General features: G+C 34.1%; 1 protein-coding gene and 1 pseudogene across 1 annotated transcript; one reads left to right on the forward strand and one right to left on the reverse strand.

Annotated features, from left to right (window-relative positions):
• Positions 1–1,578: 1,578 nt before the first annotated feature.
• On the forward strand, positions 1,579–3,290 carry LOC137249094 (sorbitol dehydrogenase-like; annotated as a pseudogene).
• A 7-nt stretch (positions 3,291–3,297) lies between these two features.
• On the reverse strand, positions 3,298–19,282 carry LOC137249080 (arrestin domain-containing protein 17). The gene is made up of 6 exons (XM_067780248.1): positions 19,043–19,282; positions 17,552–17,707; positions 5,567–5,778; positions 5,127–5,498; positions 4,802–5,066; positions 3,298–4,525 (listed from the first exon to the last, which is right to left on the reverse strand). The coding sequence occupies exons 1-6, from the start codon at positions 19,155–19,157 to the stop codon at positions 4,374–4,376; spliced, it is 1,272 nt and encodes a 423-aa protein (XP_067636349.1). The 5' UTR covers positions 19,158–19,282; the 3' UTR covers positions 3,298–4,373.
• Positions 19,283–21,412: the final 2,130 nt, after the last annotated feature.

Below are 21,412 nucleotides of genomic sequence, written 5' to 3' on the forward strand. Positions count from 1 at the left end.
TTTAAATATGTAAACATCACCGAGTGCCATGATAAAAATCAAAAACGCATGAAAATTTTACAAAACTCCAAAATACAAATTATATTCTCCAAAAAATATTAATTTATAAAACCATTAACTAAATTTAAAATTAGTTCAATAATCACTGGCATTGCTTTTGGATTAAAATTAAAATAAAAAAATGTTTCAATTTAGAAGTATTTGTTCTGTTCGTAGTTTAGCAAGTTCGGTCATTCAAAATGTGCGATATTCGCCGCAAACACATGGGCTCGTTTCTAAACGGTACAAGTCGAAATGTGGAGATAAAGACGGAAAACCTAAAAAGGATGAGAAGGATAATCTATTGGTAGTACTTCATGGCAAGGAGGATTTACGTATTGTAGGTAGGTTTTGGAATTTTAATAATAGAATTGTTAAGAAAAAACCACAAATGTTTGGTATTTCAGGAACAAACGCCAAGTCCGAAAATTGGCAATGGACGTAAGTTTAAATATTCAAACGTATGCACATGTGAACATACCACAGACGTGTTAGCATAGTCTCAGTAAGCTTTTTTGTAAGATCCGGGTTTCAACAGATTATGAGCAATTGCAAAGTGTGTGTATATATATCCATATCTCAGAAGGTTATAGAGTTCCCTTCCATTCTAGTACACTGAAACATACTACAGGCTCAGAGTATCTTTCAAACATCGCATAATCGCTATTAAAGAGCTAGCTAGTCAAAATCTGCTGAACAAGTTCAGAGTAGGTTTCCCGCAACTTTATTAGTTTTTGTGTTACTGTAATCTTCCAGCAATACATTTTTTATACGTATTCAAGTGGTCCATAGTATTTTTAGTTTGATTTGGTCCGAATATTTTGATCATGTATGAATGTGATCGCAGTGTCACCTAAACACCGTAGAAGTTCTTTACACAAGTACTAATGAGAGGGATAGAGAGAACCTCGGGTTGCGCACCTCATCACCGACATTAATTAATTGGTGCTTAACAGACTCTTTCGCGATAACTGTCGCCATTTGTTCTTCCTCAACCAGTACATTCCAACCAAGTGAGAATATTTCCCTTCTGATCTATGATCGTCATTGGAAAAAGGAATCTCGTCCGATAGGATCTCGTCCAGCTGTGTACGGTATTTTAGCCGGCTTTTACGACATGCATGCCTGACAGTGGATATATTCTTAGCTCGGTAACCCGCTATAACAATTCCACTTCGGATTTATGCAAAAACGCATTTACAGCAAAGCGTTAGAGCCACGTCACGTTTCGTCACTATGATCCAACGGTGTAAACTGAAATTATTCTGAATTTATAAGTCTTATATCTGAGTTAACAACGCATTCAAGTCACGCCTACCAATCCCACCAGTAAATTCTGTCCGTGAGTCCTTCCTACAATGTTTTGCAATCAAAATTAAGATCACCTTAATTATCTAGGGCATTGCCTATGGACGTGATAACTATTCATGGTGATAGTAACGTAATTTAGTAGTTCTCCAAACAAAGTCACTGTGAGTCAACGTATGGGTGTAATATAAATTGAAATTTTGTTATAACATCTATTCCTTTTCCGCAAAGGTACTCCTGGCAATGGACACAGTAGGCATTTGTGGTACTGGTGTACACTTTTTGGTACGTGGCAAAGTTGGTACATGGGAAGTCAAAAAGCCTATGGTTATTGGACACGAAGCTTCAGGTATTGTTGCAAAATTGGGCAAAGGTGTAAAAAATTTGAAAGAAGGTGATCGTGTAGCCATCGAACCAGGACAATTTTGTCACTATTGTGAATTTTGTAAAACTGGAGATTATAATTTATGCACAAAGATGATATTTTGTGCCGCCCCTCACGTTCATGGTAATTTACGCCATGCTGCTGAATGCTGCTTCAAATTACCGGATCATGTGACTATGGAAGAAGGCGCTTTATTGGAGCCATTATCGGATCTAATGTACTCATAATAGGTGCAGGTCCTATAGGTTTGGCATCACTGATTGTGGCTCAGGCTTGGGGCGCTTCTTGCATTGGCATAACCGATTTTAACGATCATCGATTGAAAGTGGCTCAAGAGTTGGATGCGACGCATGCATTTAAAACTTGTAAAGATATTGACTTACACTCAACGGCAAAGGAAATATGTAAAACTTTGGGAGTTATGCCCGATAAAACATTGGATTGTGTGGGGAAAGAGGAGTCGGTTTGGCTGGGAGTTTATGTAAGTATTAGGATATTTTTAATTTGTTCAATCAAGAGTTACTTACAAACTTAGAAAACTGTCAACGTGTTTGTAGGGGTAGCTTGCTAGGCTACCACCCCGATGGTCCTTTATTCAAAGCACAGGAAACAAACATTAAATTCTTCAGGAATAATTTTTTTTTATTTGAAAAAAAAAAAAATAGAAAAAAATCTAAAAGCGGTCGCCTTTTCGGCCGTGATTTGGCAAACACTTCGAGTGTATTTCTTCTATGAAAAGCGAAAATTCACCTGCTTGCAGAAGCTGTCCGGAGTCGGCATAAAGAGGTCACTTCCGTCAATTTGTAGAAAAAAATTTAAAAGTAGCACGACGCAAATTGTAAGAGAAGCTCGGCTTAAATGCTCTTGGCGGTGTAGCACGCTTTGTAATTTTTTGTACCCACTACAGGAAATATTTATTTTATTTATTATTCTCACTTTGTGGTTATCCAAAAAGCGTTACTAAATTCAAGAAAATTTTATGTTTTCTTTAAAGTTTAAAAAATATGCACAAAGTTCTTGAAATATTTTTGAAAGAGACTCCAACTCAGAATTCGCTTAAAAACATCCCAACTCAGCTGAAAATTTATTGAATTTTCGTTGAGATGAAGCGTTATTGAAGCAAGTTCTTATTCTAACGAATTGCAAGACAAGTCCTTCTTCATTTAGAATAATAAAAAGTTTATAATCTTCATTTCCATTGTAATCTCATGAAGGCAACACTTTGTAGGCATGGGCGCTGATGTAATCAAGCTATCGTTAATGGAGGCTCTTTCCGTGAGGTGGAGATTAAAGGCGTATACCGTTATTGCCATGAGTAATTAAACAGAACAAACAAATATAAATATATTTAAATCATCTTTTTTTTTTAGTTACCAACCTGCACTAGATTTAGTATCCACACGAAATACAGGAATTAAAAAATTGGTTACACATCATTTTGATATTGAAAAGAGCGTTGTAGCATTTGATACGGCGCTATGCAAAAGGAAATGCCATCAAACTATTAATACATGTGCAAGAACGCGATAAAAATAATAAAACTCCATTTGATAAGTAGACTAATATTTTAGTTATAAAATTTTGCGAGTATATTTCAATATATTTTTGCTTACAAAAAAGAAAAAGTATCATTTTAAAGAACAATAAATGTTTATGTATTAACATTTGTTTGAAAATTAAGGCAATACATATGCAAATTAAAACAACTCTCATTCATTAAATTTCTGCTTGAGTTACAACGATTTTTTTTTTTTAACTTTAAATATATAATTTTCCGTTTATTTTATTGGAAGCAGATGTAATCCATATGTTCCATTGTAAAAAAACATTCAGCTTGGTATTATTATTATTTTGCGTTACAATTTTAAATTACATCTGTTTTGCAATAAAACATGCTATATGTGCGTAAGTATGTACAATATTTAAATGCTGCAGCCTTTTGCTGATTCTATATTTTCAAAAAAACTCAAAGGCTGATTTACTTAAATTCTTTCGCAAAGGACCTTACTGTTTTTGCTTGAGATTCAGAGAAAATATGAAAAAGTTATAAAATAACTCAGGTTTCTTTTCTTTATTCCACACAACAAATTTAATTAAAATTTCCTGTGTTAGTAACTGCAAAACTTTAGGCACTGTTCTTATATTGACTTAAGCTTTCTTAAGCTTGTATACATTTTTTTTAAAAAGCCCTGCGGACGGAAGCCAAATACACTTTCTACTAAAGCAAATAAAAGTACTAACATGTTCAACTGCTAAGTGATATATCATCTTACTTTAGCCGCCGATGCGAAAACACCATATCTCAGCAAACTTTTAATAAACGCACATTTCAGAATTAGTTCGAAGAATACCTTAACTAAGAATTTTATATAAAGCGCACTATCTCTAGCAAGTTCTTAGATAAGCCGTTCTCCAAAAGTAAATTCTGAGATAAAAGTTTCTTCAAACGAATTCTGCTATACGACCACACGTATTCCACTTAGTAAACGTTTATATTCTATAATGAAGTCAATTTGCAAGTCAAGAAAAAAATCCTTTTAGCTTTTAAATTACGTTATTCGTCTGCAATAAGGAATTATAACGAAAAATTCGATTTATAACTTTGTGATGTATTTCCTTTTACAAACATTTTAACTGTCTTTTAATGAGTTGGGGGTGCGGTCGCGTTATTGAATTGAAAAGTTGGATAACGTGGCGCAAAGCTGGCATCACCCACAATTGTTGTATGCTCCGTATCGCCGCTGCCAGTTATTTTCGGTGCACGAAATTGTGTCTCAACAAATTGTGGTGGTGCTAAAAATAAAATACATATATATATTAGTTTTATAAACCTAAATATATTATGCTGACGGAATTACGGTAGATTGGGATATATATAAAAATTAAACGAGATAAGAATAAAAATAGGTAGGAGGGAAAAGGAGAGTAGAATAGGGTGGTGGAGGTACAGGTAAAGGTAAAGGTATAAGCTGAGGGAGGGAAAAAATTATTTGGATAGTGAGAAACCTAGGGTGAGATAGAGAAAGTAGTTTGGAAGTTTCGAATTAAAGGACTGTAACAAAATCTTACGTATATTTGGATACAATTGACCACCAGCGCTATCTGCTACATTCCAACCGCGCGCTCCACCCATACCATCATTTTGTGGACTAGCTGGACTGACTGGTTGCGTTGGGGCCAATGATGGATCTTGATCTTGTTGTTGTGGTGATATTTGTGCTGGCACGTCAGTGTATGGGGCTGGTGGCTTAAATGATGCTAAAGGAATTGTTCCCAATATAATTGGTATATTACCAGATAAATTACGATGTGGGCCGCTAACGTCACATTCAACCTATAGAAATATAGGAATTTGAATATATATGCGATTAAGAATATAACAAGAGCAACATACGTGCAAATCATAATCCAACGAGATAATACCGCAATTAAGCAAATTTGTTGGTGGCAGTGCTGGAATTTCCAATTGTTGTGTAAATGTGCGTGTCTCACCGCCAGCAACTGGGCCAATACCCAATTCAGCGATTGTTATTTTACTTTGTTTTTTATCAGCACGCGGTTGATTCACTTGAAATGTGACACGTTTGCGTAAAATAAACTTCACCGATGTTATACCAACATTACTGGCATTGTCACATTCGCAAGTAATTGGTATTGTCTGACCCGAAACGTAGCCAGTTACAGGTACGGTAGTTATTACCGATAATGGACCCGAACGACAACAGAAACAGCAAAAACTTTTTTCTAATTCAAGTTTATATGGTTCCTAAAAAAATTAATAAACATGATTATTTCTATAAGCAATTGAGTGAATAATATATTTTTTAATATTACCTTTACACGTGGATTCACATTAAGATCAACTGGGGCAATAACGGTAAATGCCATTTTCATATCCTGATCGAATTTCCATGGACGATCCAATGTCACCTTAATTGTATAGCGTACATGGCCGAATTCACCCTCAAATGATGAGGGTAGTGTCGGTGGTAATGCGCATGTAAATGGATAAGTGTGGGTACCAGCAGGAAGTTCGTTTTCGGCACCTGGAGTTTAAAGTTGGCACAGATGTATCAGTATTAACCAGGCATGCTTAACCAACGAAACGATATCATTTCGTTACGATAATCAACGTTAATAAACGAAACGAAATCAAATCGTTTATGTTGATTATTAATTTCAAACTATGCTGGCAAAGCTGATTGATGGCGGAGTCATTAAAGGTGAAAGCATTATCCAAGCTGATTGCAACTTTTCTCATGAATTTTGACAGTACGAACATTTCTCAGAGTATTTTTGACATTACCACCAACGAATTACACAAACAAATTACATAGAGTTTGTGTGTGTATGTGCGCTCGTTGTTGCCACCTTACGGCTTCACCATGGCTATAGCATTGCCAGCACAATTCAAACATAAAGTATCACGTTTTCGTTAACGTTTTTAACGTTAACGAAAGCTTTTCGTTTCGGTTAAAAACGAGATACAATTTATCTTGATAATTTCTTTATCGATAATATTTCGAAGTGTTTCAACGGAAACGGTGGAAATTTTTTGATAAACGATTAGCTTAACGTTAAGGTGCATCCCTGGTATTAACAAGTTTAAATATCAGAGTTGGGTATATGTCGTTAAATACAAATTTCAATCTACAATATATCAAGAAAAGGGGCCTGGAGCATTACCCTAAAGTCATCTTCAGCCCGACGTAATATCATAAGAGCTTAACTAACTAGGTTTTTGTGTTAATATTTGAATAGCTCCGCGGGGTTTCGTCGTGATTTCGTGGATTTGGATATCTTCCTCTCCTTCGCTATCTAGCAATGATTTATCCTTTTATGCGGAAGCCTGATGTTGTCGTTATGCTAACAGTTAACCTGATACTTAAGAACATGACGTAATTACAAAGTGACTGACGTTGGCAACTTCTCTTTCTAATCCGCCATCTTGAACTCCCACTCTGAAACTCCATTTGCCTCTTTGCGAAACTACTTTTCCATTCAGAGGAAAAATTGTAGTAAAAACTAAACAAATCAATTTTCCTGGAAAAGTATGTAACAGCATCACTTTTTTCTCCAATTCTATTTTGAGTTGACTTTTCTATCGCTCAAACTAGTGACAATTCTCAAAAAAATTATTATTTTTTCAACAAAAACATTAGAATGAGGAGATTGGCAACACTGAAAGTGTAAAGACGCGTGGTTTGAACAAATTTTTTACAAAAGTTAAATTTTTTAATTGAAGTGGAGAATAATAAAAATTAAACAATACAAACATTAATTCTACTTAATTAAAAGTTAATCTTATTGGATAAAAAGATAAAACTACAAAAAATAAGAATATACTAACTACTAAGTGAACCTAACCTCAAAATGGATGTAGACGCCGAGGAGCCTGAGGGCTCCTGGGTACAACAATATAAAGACAGAAATAAAAAACCGAAAATTGATAAAAACATTAAACCGGAGTTGAGAAATGAGGAAAACAATACATTGTTCAATCAACAAACAAATTCTCGAAAACAAGCAAAACAAAATAAACCAGAAGATATTGCGGATAAAAATACCATTCAAGTAACAAATACTCAGCAAAATACAACAAAAAGGAATGAAAACGAGGATATAAATCTTAATAATAAACCGGCAGGAAATATGACAACAAATGAATATCTATACTATGACAAAGATCACAAAGGTCCATTTGTAGTATATATTGACAAAAAACAAAATGGAACTGAAAGAAATTCAATTAATGCAGTAACCGTAGCCAACCTTCTTAAAATCCTTAACTATGAAGAAGTGGAAGAGGTAAGCAAAGTAGGTTTTGGTAAAATAAAAACTATATGTAAAAATGCAGAAACAGCAAATAAAATTTGTAATGATAACACAATTAAAAATAAAGGTTATGAACCGAAAATACTACAACATTGCCTTTCAAAAACGGGTATCATTTTTGATATTCCAACGGAAATGACAATGGAAGAACTTCACAAAGACATTATTACAACAATTCCTATAATGAAAATGATTAGAATCGAAAGAAAAGATAAGGACGACAAAGAAAAAAGAATACCAACAAGACGGGTAAAAATCTTTTTTAAAGGACAAACACTACCGAAAGAAATAATTTATGCACATACAAAAATAATGGTAAAACCATTCATTACCATAACACAATGTTACAAATGCTTCAGGTATAACCATTTCGCACAGAATTGCAAAGAAAGGGTTGAACGATGCAAAAAATGTTACCAGGTACATCCTGTGGAAGAACAGTGCAAAACAATAATGTGTATTAATTGCAATTTTCAACATCCACCAACAGCAAAAGACTGTCCAGCACGAGTAAAAGCATACATAATCAAAAGAACAATGACATTAGACAACAGTTCATACAAAGATGCACATAAAAAAGTAACCAACATTTTAGGTAACAGATTTGAATTACTAGACAACTTTGAACAAAATTTCCCGCAACTACAGAAGAAGGAAGTAAACAAACAAAATGCTGAGAACGATACCACAGAATACATCCACAAAATGGTGCCATATGTGAAGGTAGTTAAAAACATTAACAAAAACAGACAAAGAGAACAACAAAACGCAATCAACACAATGAATGAATGGCGAGAGGCCATAAAACCAATAACGACGGAAGGCACTATAAACACAAATAAAATTAAAGACACACAAGAAGTCTTTAATAAAATAAGTGTAGAAATAACAAAACATTTAGCATCAAATGTAAACGAGAGACTAAATCACAATACTATGGAATTACTGAACAATATTCGTATTGCTATTAACAAAATTAACAATATTTTTGACACAACACTAATGTCCCAGGACCCTAATGGCTGATCAGATTAAGATCTTACAATTTAACATCCAAAGCTTGAAAAAACAAGGAAACAAAGAAATACTGGAAATTTATCTTTTAAATAATAAAATAGATATAGCCATTTTAGCCGAAACATGGCTAACTAATAATTTTGATTCAAATATAAATAATTATAACTTTGCTTTTGCGAATAGACAAGATGGATATGGAGGCGTAGCAATTTACATTAGGAAAAATATTAAATTTACATTGTTTAAGATACCAAGTTCAATTGAAAACATAGGAATTACAACCATCAATCTTAAAAAGAATATAAACATAATAAGCGTATATTCGCCACCTAACGTTCCAACTCAAGAATTTAAAATTGAAATGGAGAAAATATTTATTTTTTCAAAGAAATTTAACAACTTGACATTAATAGGAGGTGACCTCAACGCCAGAGCAGCAATGTGGGACCCGGAAATAACTAACAATAAAGGAAATATACTGGAAAATTTAGTCATGGACAACGGATTTCAAACACTAAATACAGGAGAACATACATTTGAGATGAATAATTCATCATCAGCAATAGATGTCACATTTATAAATCAGAATATCAGAAATACTTGGAAAACAACACATCAACTCACAAATAGTCATCATAAACCAATAATAATAACCCTATTCGAAGAATTATTAAAACCGCAAAAATCCAAAAAAATTATTTTGAGCAAAGTACTAAAAGAAATAAATACATTGACAATAGGAAATAGTTTGGAAGAATTTAATAATGCGATCAAAAACACCATAAAAAACAACACAATCAAGATAAACCATAAAAACAAATATATACCAAAAAAATGGTGGACTCAAGAAACAGAAAAATTGTTCAGACTAAGAAATACAGCTCAGAAGAAATTTAATCAATATAAAACATTACAAAACAGCGAAGCATTAATTGTGGCGAGGAAAAAATTCATAGAACAAGTTAAAGAACAAAAGAAGAAAAATTTTAACGAACTCATAGATGAAATTTCGAAAGGAGACACTAATTCAATGTGGAATAAAATAAAAAACCTCAAAAAGTATAAATGTGAAAAAAATATTAACAACTGTTGGAATAATGAAGAGTCAAAAAAGTATCTAATATTTATTGCAAGGGATCCGGATAGAAATGTTATGGTCAATAACATAAACAGAACTGACATACCATTAAAGGAAATGAATGTGGACAATTTCTTCAAATTCCTATACAGCAGAAAGATTAATTCAGCGAATGGTCCTGACCAAATTTCATATCGTATGATACTAGAACTACAAGAATCAGAAAAGAGAAAATTATTCAATATAATTGAGAATATCTGGCAGGAAGGGTTGATACCACAAGCGTGGAGAGAAATCAAAATCATACCGATTCCTAAAGAAAAAAACACAACAGATATTTACAAATACAGACCAATATGTCTATTGTCAGTGATGGCTAAAATAATAGAAGGCATAATAAAAATCCATATTGATAATCAAATTGAAGAACATAAACTATTACCAGAAAAATCATATGGATTTAGGAAGAATCGATCTATAGCAAATTGTATAAATGACCTTATAAATACAGTAGCATATTATAAAGAAAACAAATACCAAGTAATGGCAACATGTATTGATGTGGAAAAAGCATACGACTCGGTAGACATAGAAATTCTTGAAAACAAACTTAACGAAACACAGATTAATAGCAAAGTAATAAGATGGATAACAGCATTTTTAAAACAACGTACACTGATCTTAGATAAACAAAAAATTACAACAACAAATGGACTTGCCCAAGGAAGTGGATTAAGTCCAACTTTGTTTAATCTATATACAGCACACATTCATCAGATAATTAATGAAAAATGTAAGCTATTCCAATTCGCAGATGACTTCTTCTTAGTATGCGTTAACAAAAATAAAGACACCACACAACAATTACTGTAAATAAAAATACAAGAATTTATTAATGAATGTGATACAATCAAATTAAAAATAAATATTAATAAAACCAAAACCATATTTTTCAATCAGAAAAATTCACAAATAAATATACAAATAAATGGCACGTCAATTGAACAGGTAACAAATATCAAATATTTAGGAAGATATATAAGTACAAATAATGCTTGTATGCAACACATAAACAAGATAGTTGACAAAACTAATAGAACATGCCAATTTTTAAATATTTTGAGCGGCTGTAAATTCGGTATAGCACCTCCAAAGGCTATAAAGCTTTTGCGAGAGTTAAAATGGACTATGCGGCTTCCACTTTTGCCAATATCCCAAAGATGGCTTTACAAAAATTAACAATATGTAATAATAACAATCTTAGACGTTGTTTGGGTCTAATAAGATCCACACCAACACATGTTATATACCATATGGCTGCGGAGATGCCAACGATTTACAGGCTGGAGTTGGCAACAGCGAAGGAAATTATAAAATGTATAGCATATAACTTACCAATGAAAAAGACAATAATCACAGATAAATTAAGTAATAATACCAGCTATTACAAAATATACCAAAAATACAAACTAATTTTTTACAATATTGCAACAATCAATACAAAGAAACATTCATCAAAGAAAATAATTACAGATGACAATTTTTTCAAAAAAACGGCAAAAAATAAAGAATGTGACAAAAGTATTATAAATACAATTTTCAAGGAAAAAATACAAATATTAGAATCACAAAAATTTGAATTAATATTTACGGATGGATCAATAAAAGACAATATAATGGGAGCTGCATTTATTCATGAAAAAACTAACACTATCAAATCGTTCTATAGCAATAAAAAAGTGGCATCGATGACAGCAGAATTAATAGCAATACAAAAAGCGGTGGAATTCGCCATAGTACAAAATTTTAATAAAATAGCAATACTAACAGACAGCCTAAGTAGCATTTTTGCTTTAAAAAATGAAGAAAGTAACAATCACATAGTACAAGAAATCTTTGAAATAATTAATTCATCAAATCTAGAAAGAATAGAAATACATCATATCCCGGCCCACAAAAACATTAAACCAAATGAGAAAGCAGATGAAGCTGCAAAAAATGCAAACCAGAATGGAGAAAGAATCAGAGTACCATGGACCATCAAAGATGCGACAAAAGAAATTGAAAATAAAATAAGGAAAGAATGGGAGACTGAATACAAAGGAAAAATATCAAATAAAGGTAAAGATTACGGACAAATATACCCAGAACTAATTAAAAAACCATGGTTCAACAAGAAAAATTCTAAATTCGAACCCAAGGAAATAAAAGTAATCAATAGAATTTTAACCAATCACACATTTTGCAAAGATACATTAAACAAAATGCAAATATATGATGACAATAATTGTGAAATTTGCAACACAATAGAAAATACGAATCACATCTTATTCCACTGCAACAAATATGCAACAATTAGAAGTAAATACCCATTATTACAAAATCATTCAAATTTAATCGATATACAGAAAAAATATAGTGACAAAATGTATAGTACCATCACTAGTTTCCTTAAACAATGTAAACTGGATCTATAATTAACAGAATAAACTAAAAAAAATTGGCGTTGGCGTTTTAGCTTTCGAGCTGGCCAAATAATTCGAATTTCATTCGACCTTCATCCGGTATTTTATATACGCGCAATGAAGTAACTTAAACAACAAAAAAAAAAAAAAACATTAGAATTTGCCATTTGTTTTGAGTTCTATAAGAAAACCGATCGAATATATTCAATAACTCGTGGTCTTTTATTTCTCAATCGTTGCTTGTTCGCGGCATTAAATCATCTAAAATATTGTCCAGAATGTAGACCACCATGCACACGCAACCGAGTGCACCCTACGGAGAACGGTCAGAGTTGGATAAGAAATATGATTCTGATGCGACTGATATGTATACCAATATCCCGATGTGGATACCACTTTTCGAGTTAGAATTAAATGGATCTAGAAATGTACCTAGCCCTTCCTGAACCATATGATGCTATACAAACTGGAACAGATCCAGATGGTAATCCAACATATGTAGCAAGTGTCTATTTTCAAGGCCTGAAGGTTTAATGTGGCTACATAAATCGTTCCCGAGATGGTCGGGCTAGCACCTTAATGGTGCTGTGGTACCGGAGCGTACCGGATCTTTATCCGGCAAAGGACCATCACATCGATAACACTCCCCAAAGCCTTCGGGGAGCAACCTTATCGCTACAACAACAACAACAACAGCAGAAAGTAACGACGAAGCAAATGACGAAGCCTAGTCGTACGTAAATTGAATGCAAACTTATAGTGGTGAGAGGAAAGGAAAATAATCAATTTTAGTATATGACCAACTAATGACTTCGTATGGATCTTTTACTGTCTGTTGTAATATGTTGTCCTAGCAAAATCATATACCGAAATGTAATAACTTAATGTGTATTTGTGTATCTGTTTTTATTATTATTGTAAATATTATTTTTAAGGACAACTTAAATACAATCGAAAATTTTGAACTAAAATAATTGAAAAATTAAGTCACTGAACTTCTTAGACTATTTTGTAGATAACATACAAACTCCTATAAAAAAGGTCGATCTCATTTTAGAGTAGGGCTGGGCAGCTTCGGCGGAGGAGTAGTTTCAAGCTAACCTTGCTGTTTTGGCCCTAGGCATTAGTTTTATTGTTCCTCTCATTTAAAGGGCCAAAGTGACAATATTAAACTCTATTTAACTCAAGGTCGCACTGAAAAACCGGGCGACAGAGTTTAAACTCTAATAACAAGAGATATTTTTCGAATTTTTCTGTAAATCGACGTGCCATACCAAATCCAGCAATTTCCACATTTCTTACAAAGGAGTTCAATGAAAAAAAATTTAAAGTGCTAGTTATTGTTGTGCAGTGTGAATTGCACACACTACTTATGTCGATTTTGAAAGTAACTAGGAAGGTATGGCATACCTGTAGAAAACCGATCGAACATATTCAATTTTATATTTCAAATCTTGTTACGGATATGAAGCATTTAACTATCAGTCTCCTTCAAACTCATCGTGAGCATATTTTACAAGAAATATAGGAGTATTAAATATACAAATACTACTACACTATCCATAAACCGAATTTCATCCAAATCGGTTGAGGCGATTCAGAGTAGTAGTGAATATATAAATATACCAAAAGAAACATTTTTAAGTTTTAAGATTAATATAAGTTACATTTTAATCTAAAAATTTAAAAAAATTCCAGTTTCGTAACCATCAAGGATTTAGTGCTTTTATTCAAAAAAGTATCAAATTTAATACTATTTCAGAAAACGGCCTATTCTGTTCTTTCCCTTTCTCACATAATTCGTATTAGGTGGGAGTTTTCAGAATGAACTCTCATGTTGTTGTTGTTGTTGTAGCGATTAGGTTACTCCCCGAAGGCTTTGGGGAGTGTTATCGATGTGATGGTCCTTTGTCGGATACAGATCCGATACGCTCCGGTAACACAGCACCATTAAGGTGCTGGCCCGACCATCTCGGGAACGATTTATATGGCCACATTAAACCTTCAGGCCATCCCTCCCTCCCCACCCCCAAGTTCCATGAGGAGCTTGGGGTCGCCAGAGCCTCGTCTGTTACATCATGCTTAAGACTACCATATTTCGAATCGCTGCGAATTCAAATATATCGACGGAGCTGTCATATCGCCTGTTTTATTGCAGGAAGATAGTATTTCGCGTTCTTTATATATTTTTATCTATCGTTATTCAAGTTTACAAGATTTTAATATGAATAACATTACTTTGTTAACAGAAAACTTTAAATATATGAATTACATTACTTTATTTTTGTTTTATAGAATATACTAAGAAATATTTTGTATTTGTATTTTATTAAATTTTTTCTAACACAACAATTTGACAAAATTATTTTATAGTGCTAGTCAGAACAATGGCGAAAATTCAAAAAATGTTTCAATAACAATAGATAATTTGTAAAATAAGACTTAATGTTTAAAATAAATTTTAAAGAGCTTAGCCTAGGGACACAGAACAGAAATAAGAATAGAGGGGACATTGCAAGGGTAGGTAGTACAGTAATAATATTAGGTTCTATCCTTTGAGGAAATAGGAGGTGGCAAGAAAAACGGATAGAAGATCAGTAAAGAGAGTCAGTTGAAGAAGGAGAGGTGAGTCAATTAAAGAACAAGATTAATTCTTTTTTGAAAGGCAGTGCATTACTTATTTGTCTTATTCTGGCTGGAAGGGAGTTCCAAAGACGGATCGAAGTAACGAAGAATTGGCGTTCAGAAATTAGCATACGGTGCTTAACATGTGCAAGAACAATTGTCCTCGTAGAATGAAGAAATTGAAGCCTTCGATATAGGTAATAAGGCTCCTTCGTGTAGATTATCTTATGCAAGGTAATAAGTGTTCTAAACTTTAAAAGATTGTCAAAAGAAACTTTGCAGAATAACAGGAAACGTGATCAAGTCTATTCAGCCCGTAAACATATCTAGCAATGTTATTGTAGGCAACATTAAGCTTCTTTTTACTCACAGCGTCACAGTTAGAAAAAATCTCACAGCCGTAGAGGAGCGTAGGTATTAAGTACGCTTTGGATAAAAGTAGTCGAATATGTAGCGGAGTGAAATACTGTGTCAACCACAGTGTACGGAGCATACCGTACACTTTTCCTACGGTTCTAAAGATATGGTATCTCCAGGACAATGTTTTGTTAAAAACTATGCCAAGATTTCTCGCCGTGTCAACATATTCTATAACAGAATTTTCAAACATAATATTGTTTAAACCATTTGTAGCTAGCGGCTTTCAACGGATAACAATGCACTTCGACTTTCTAGGATTTAGACATAAACCATTCATGGAAGCCCATACACCTATTTGACTAAGGTCTTGATTCAAGTTACTTATACATAAACTCATACAATCGACAGGACAGCACGTATACAATTGAACATCGTCAGCATAGATGTGGACGTCACAATACTTAAGAACACGAGGCAGGTCATTAATGTACAATACAAACAACAAAGAACCAAGGATTGACCCTTGGGGTACACCACGCGAAACGTCTAACAAGTTTGACTTTCTATTATCTACACATACTGCCTGCGTTCTGCCGTCTAGATAAGATCTGATTAGGGTGGTTGCATTACTGGAAAAATTAAACATGTTTTCCAGCTTTTTACATAGTAGGGTATGGTCAACAGAGTCAAAGGCTTTAGAGTGGTCAAAAAGGGTTAGGAAAGCCGTAAAGTTATCATCTATGCGCTCCCGTATATCTTCTACCACAGAAATAAGTGCCGTAGTACAGCTCCTTTTTGGTCTGAAACCGGACTGATGGTCCGTTAAAAGTTTATTTGCATGCACATATGTGGCGATCTGCCCATGTAGGATGCGCTCAACGGCCTTCGAAAGAAAAGGCAGTATGGCTATCGGCCTGTACTCTTTGTTTTGTTTGGGAATGGGTATAACTTTAACAGCTTTCCAACATTTTGGAAAGACAGAGGTGGTTAGGATAGAGTTTATTAAATAGGTTATATGGGGCAGGATTACGGGTAGAATAATTTTCACAAATTTTGCACATATTCCGTCTAAGCCTATAGCGGTGGACTTCACAAAAAGTATGGCTTTCACAACATCACAGTCATCGACACGAACAAACCCGAGAGGACTAGCATCAACCCGATCACCGTAGTTGTCAATACATACATTAGCAGCCGAGGGAGGTAACTTTAAAAAACTATCATTGATATCGTTAACATCTACATCAGGGGGGACAGAGAGATCGGCCTTGGATTTGCCAATTCCAAGTTTTTTTTGAATTTAAAGCGGTGCTGAACTTATTTTCGTAGAAAATCTTATGGCTTTATTGGCAGTGACTCGTGCAGCTTTGAAGCGCAAGTGCATGTATACATTTATTATTTTTTTAAATCAAATTTAATTTAATTTTAAGGACTAAGTAAAAAATTAAGTAAAAAAAACGGGAAGTCACTTCCTTAAAATAAATGTTTGTGTAACCCACACACTTTTTAATAATAGATTGCCAAAAGGAAAGCAAAAAAATGTATCCCACAAAAACAACCGTTATGATGCAAATATCTATTTAAAATTATTAAAATTAAATGTATTACACAAAAAAATATTTACATTATAAATTTATAAAATAATGGCTTTATCAAACTGATTTAATTTAAAAAAAACCTTCCCCTGTAAAATTTCGAGTTTGTGGGATACATTTTTTCGGTGGTTATGGCTCGATATGTCTTTTCTAGTTCTTGTTGTTGTTGAATTAACGATAAAGACACTCCCCGAAGGCTATGCGGAGTGTTACCGATGTTGATGGTCCTTTGCTGGATATAGATCAGGTACGTTCCGGTAACTCTGCACGATTAAGGTACTAGCCCAATCATCTCGGGAACGATTTATATGACCACATTCAACCTTTTAGGCCATTCCTCCTCCCCCATGTTCTTGAGAAACTTAAGGCTGCCATTGTCTCGCCTGTAATATATTTGCATGTTACATTCATACTTGTAAGAGAATTCGCCTCGAATAGAAGTTGACAATTGAATTGAAAAAGCTATGCAGCAATAAAGCTTGGTTTTGAGTTTAAGAATCCCTTCATTCCCAATTCCGTGGCTTCAAACAGCGCTTCCCTCCTGCCCCGTCCATCGTGCCTCCTGAATAGTTTGTTTCTTCTAACGAAACTATTTTTTAATTTTTAGGGCTTTTGCGTGACGGGCCCCAAACCCAGACCTCAACTCGTGTACGGGATTTAGATTTAAGTCTACTAACGCGCTTTACTCATGCCAGGCTTTTTTCAATGGGCTAATTTTCAAAGCAATGGACAAATTTTCAGCAGAAACTGAATCTGCTGGGGCGTTACTGCATGTAAAATGCAGCCACCAAAATGTGCAAATATAAAAATATTTTATTTTTATTTTATTTAAATGTCTACTTACTATTTTTGCCACCAAGAAGATAGTATTGTATTTGGAAGTATTCTTCATGCCCGCGTAAGGTTTCCGTTTCCTGTTCAGTCTTGCCTTCACTAGTGGTCACAGTTTTCTGTTCGGACCACTCTGTATTGGCTTCGCCCACAAATTTTATTATGATACCTAAAAATAATAAAAACATATACAGTTCTTTTTGCTGCGCGGGGACCTTTTATTATTTAAAAGATATTTTGGATATGGTGGTTGGTTTTGAATTCAAGATCGCTGCAGAGTGTATAACATCAAAAGTTAATATTTCTGAGTTAGTTCGCTTTGGATCTAGGTAAGGGTGATATGCATATTTTTAAAGAAAGCGTTCCTTTTAGCAAATTCTATTATTAACTTATTCTTACTACTACTATTTTGTCACTACAACAATGCTTTTCAGCTTTATTTCTAGTTATACGAGATGACATCATCCGCACATTTGAGGGAGTAGTCGACAAAATGAAATGTATCAATAATACATATTTATGCAACTGATATTAAAATACCTCTATTTTGCTTATTCGAACTACGCGGCTAGGTGTTTGGTTCAAAAACCGCATTCCAAAATCTATCTGTATATTCGACCTCACTTTGAAATGCTAGCAAATTTAATGGGCACAGATGGCAGTATGGGTATGACGATGGCACAACACAGACCAATAAAGAAAATGCTCTTATGAATAAATATGATATCTCATCACCACAAGAAATTCCTCAATGAAGTTTTTTTTTTATATGTAGAGCTTTTATCATTTATGCAAATGCTTAGACATTATATTAGACCGTATTGCAAAAAAAGTTATCGGTCAGCTTTATATTCGCAAAATTATGGGAGCTCGGTCGGACTGACGATGTCAGGAAAAGTTATTTTTAAAAGTATTTGTAGCTTTGAAAAGACTTGTCGGCAAATTTACTGAAAATAATGTGTGCTTTGCAATTTAACTGACGATATGCACTTGAGGCCGGTATGCGGGTGTATATATGTAGAGAAATGTAATGAAGAAAATAAAGAACAAAAATATTAGCTAGAGCAAGCTCGAAACCACTTTTTCAAGTTTCTTCGATCCCAAGCCAATCAAAAAAATCAACACCAACAGTACAGGCTTGGATACGCAGAATTCATGTAATACGTATATATGTATGTATGCAAAGTATTTTAAAGCCGGCTAATAAAGTGATGTGTGACGGTGAAGGTTAAGTAGCCCCAAGTAATAGATATGTACATGTATAATGCATAACAGCCGAATTTAGCACAATGCTGATGATGTGATTCCGTGCTATATAAGTACATATTTATATACATATGTACAAATCCACTATACATATACATGTCGTCATAGGTGAATAATGCGTCTGCATTAACACATTAAACAATTGATTGTTTTGGCAAAGTGAATCAAAAATCATGTTAAGTAGTTTTAAGTTATTATTTATCATATCTTATAGTCCAAACAGAATTTAAAAACCTACCTCGTACTTTTTTCGTTGAATCAAAAGTCAGTTTCACTTGCCCGTTAATCGTTTGACCAGCATAATAGGTATTCCATGGGTTATCTAATTGAATTTCACAACCTTTCAGACCCATTTTAAATTACGGTGCACGAAAAATTCAAATAAAAATTAAAGTCCAACTAAAATTTTTATTTTTCAATAAGATTTCTCACAACAGAAATTTTCGCACTGAACTAATTAACACACCCATATATTTGACAGATGTTGCAGATTATTGGAGTTACCGGATGAAAATACTGTTGCTGGTATTGCGTTATATTACATTTAAAAAAAAAAAAAAAAAAAAACATTTACATTGGTTATAAATCAAAGCGGGGCATCTTTCCTAATTTATATCTTCAAATGAGTGACTATATCCATATTACACTACTTTATTTTGTCTTGTAATACAAGCTAAAAGACAGAGCTATATGACAGCATGACACTGCTAATACGCGTCCAAAAATATCAAAGGAGGTCTCTAACGACGTGTCTTGACATCAGTATTAATAATCCAAAGCCGAAAAATAAAAATTTTAACTCGTACAAGAGATATTATCGGAAAACCGAAAACTGACCCGCGGGTCCCTCCGAAACCGGTGGTAGTATCCATAGTATTTTTTTCCAGAACACCTTTTGGGGATTGGGTAAAAGTCTAGTTAAGTGGTCGACTGCTAATACGATACCAAAAATATTGAGACAGGTGTCAAACGACGCGTCTTGACATCAGTATTAATAATCCAAAGCCGAAAAGGCAACATTAAGCTTCTTTTTACTCACAGCGTCACAGTTAGAAAAAATCTCACAGCCGTAGAGGAGCGTAGGTATTAAGTACGCTTTGGATAAAAGTAGTCGAATATGTAGCGGAGTGAAATACTGTGTCAACCACAGTGTACGGAGCATACCGTACACTTTTCCTACGGTTCTAAAGATATGGTCTCTCCAGGACAATGTTTTGTTAAAAACTATGCCAAGATTTCTTGCCGTGTCAACACATTCTATAACAGAATTTTCAAGCATAATATTGTTTAAGCCATTTGTAGCTAGCGGCTTTCTACGGATAACAATGCACTTCGACTTTCTAGGATTTAGACATAAACCATTCATGGAAGCCCATACACCTATTTGACTAAGGTCTTGATTCAAGTTACTTATACATAAACTCATACAATCGACAGGACAGCACGTATACAATTGAACATCGTCAGCATAGATGTGGACGTCACAATACTTAAGAACACGAGGCAGGCCATTAATGTACAATACAAACAACAAAGGACCAAGGATTGACCCTTGGGGTACACCACGCGAAACGTCTAACAAGTTTGACTTTCTATTATCTACTCATACTGCCTGCGTTCTGCCGTCTAGATAAGATCTGATTAGGTTGGTTGCATGACTGGAAAAATTAAACATGTTTTCCAGCTTTTTACATAGTAGGGTATGGTCAACAGAGTCAAGGGCTTTAGAGTGGTCAAGAAGGGTTAGGAAAGCCGTAAAGTTATCATCTATGCGCTCCCGTATATCTTCTACCACAGAAATAAGTGCCGTAGTACAGCTCCTTTTTGGTCTGAAACCGGACTGATGGTCCGTTAAAAGTTTATTTGCATGCACATATGTGGCGATCTGCCCATGTAGGATGCGCTCAACGACCTTCGAAAGAAAAGGCAGTATGGCTATCGGCCTGTTCTCTTTGTTTTGTTTGGGAATGGGTATAACTTTAACAGCTTTCCAACATTTTGGAAAGACAGAGGTGGTTAGGATAGAGTTTATTAAATAGATTATATGGGGCAGGATTACGGGTAGAATAATTTTCACAAATTTTGCACATATTCTGTCTAAGCCTATAGCGGTGGACTTCACAAAAAGTATGGCTTTCAGAACATCACAGTCATCGACACGAACAAATCCGAGAGGACTAGCATCAACATTTACACGATCACCGTAGTTGTCAATACATACATTAGCAGCCGAGGGAGGTAACTTTAAAAAACTATCATTGATACCGTTAACATCTACATCAGGGGGGACAGAGAGATCGGCCTTGGATTTGCCAATTCCAATTTTCTTGATCCTATTCCAAGTTTCTTTTGAATTTAAAGCGGTGCTGAAGCGGGGCATCTTTCCTAATTTATATCTTCAAATGAGTGACTTTATCCATATGACACTACTTTATTTTGTCTTGGAATACAAGCTAAAAGACAAAGCTATATGACAGCATGACACTGCTAATACGCGTCCAAAAATATTAAAAGAGGTCTCTAACGACGTATCTTGACATCAGTATTAATAATCCAAAGCCGAAAAATAAAAATTTTTACTCGTACAAGAGATATTATCGAAAAACCG

The sequence above is a fragment of the Eurosta solidaginis genome, chromosome 1 (genome assembly GCF_040869045.1).
Source record: "Eurosta solidaginis isolate ZX-2024a chromosome 1, ASM4086904v1, whole genome shotgun sequence".
NCBI classification, from domain to species: domain Eukaryota; kingdom Metazoa; phylum Arthropoda; class Insecta; order Diptera; family Tephritidae; genus Eurosta; species Eurosta solidaginis.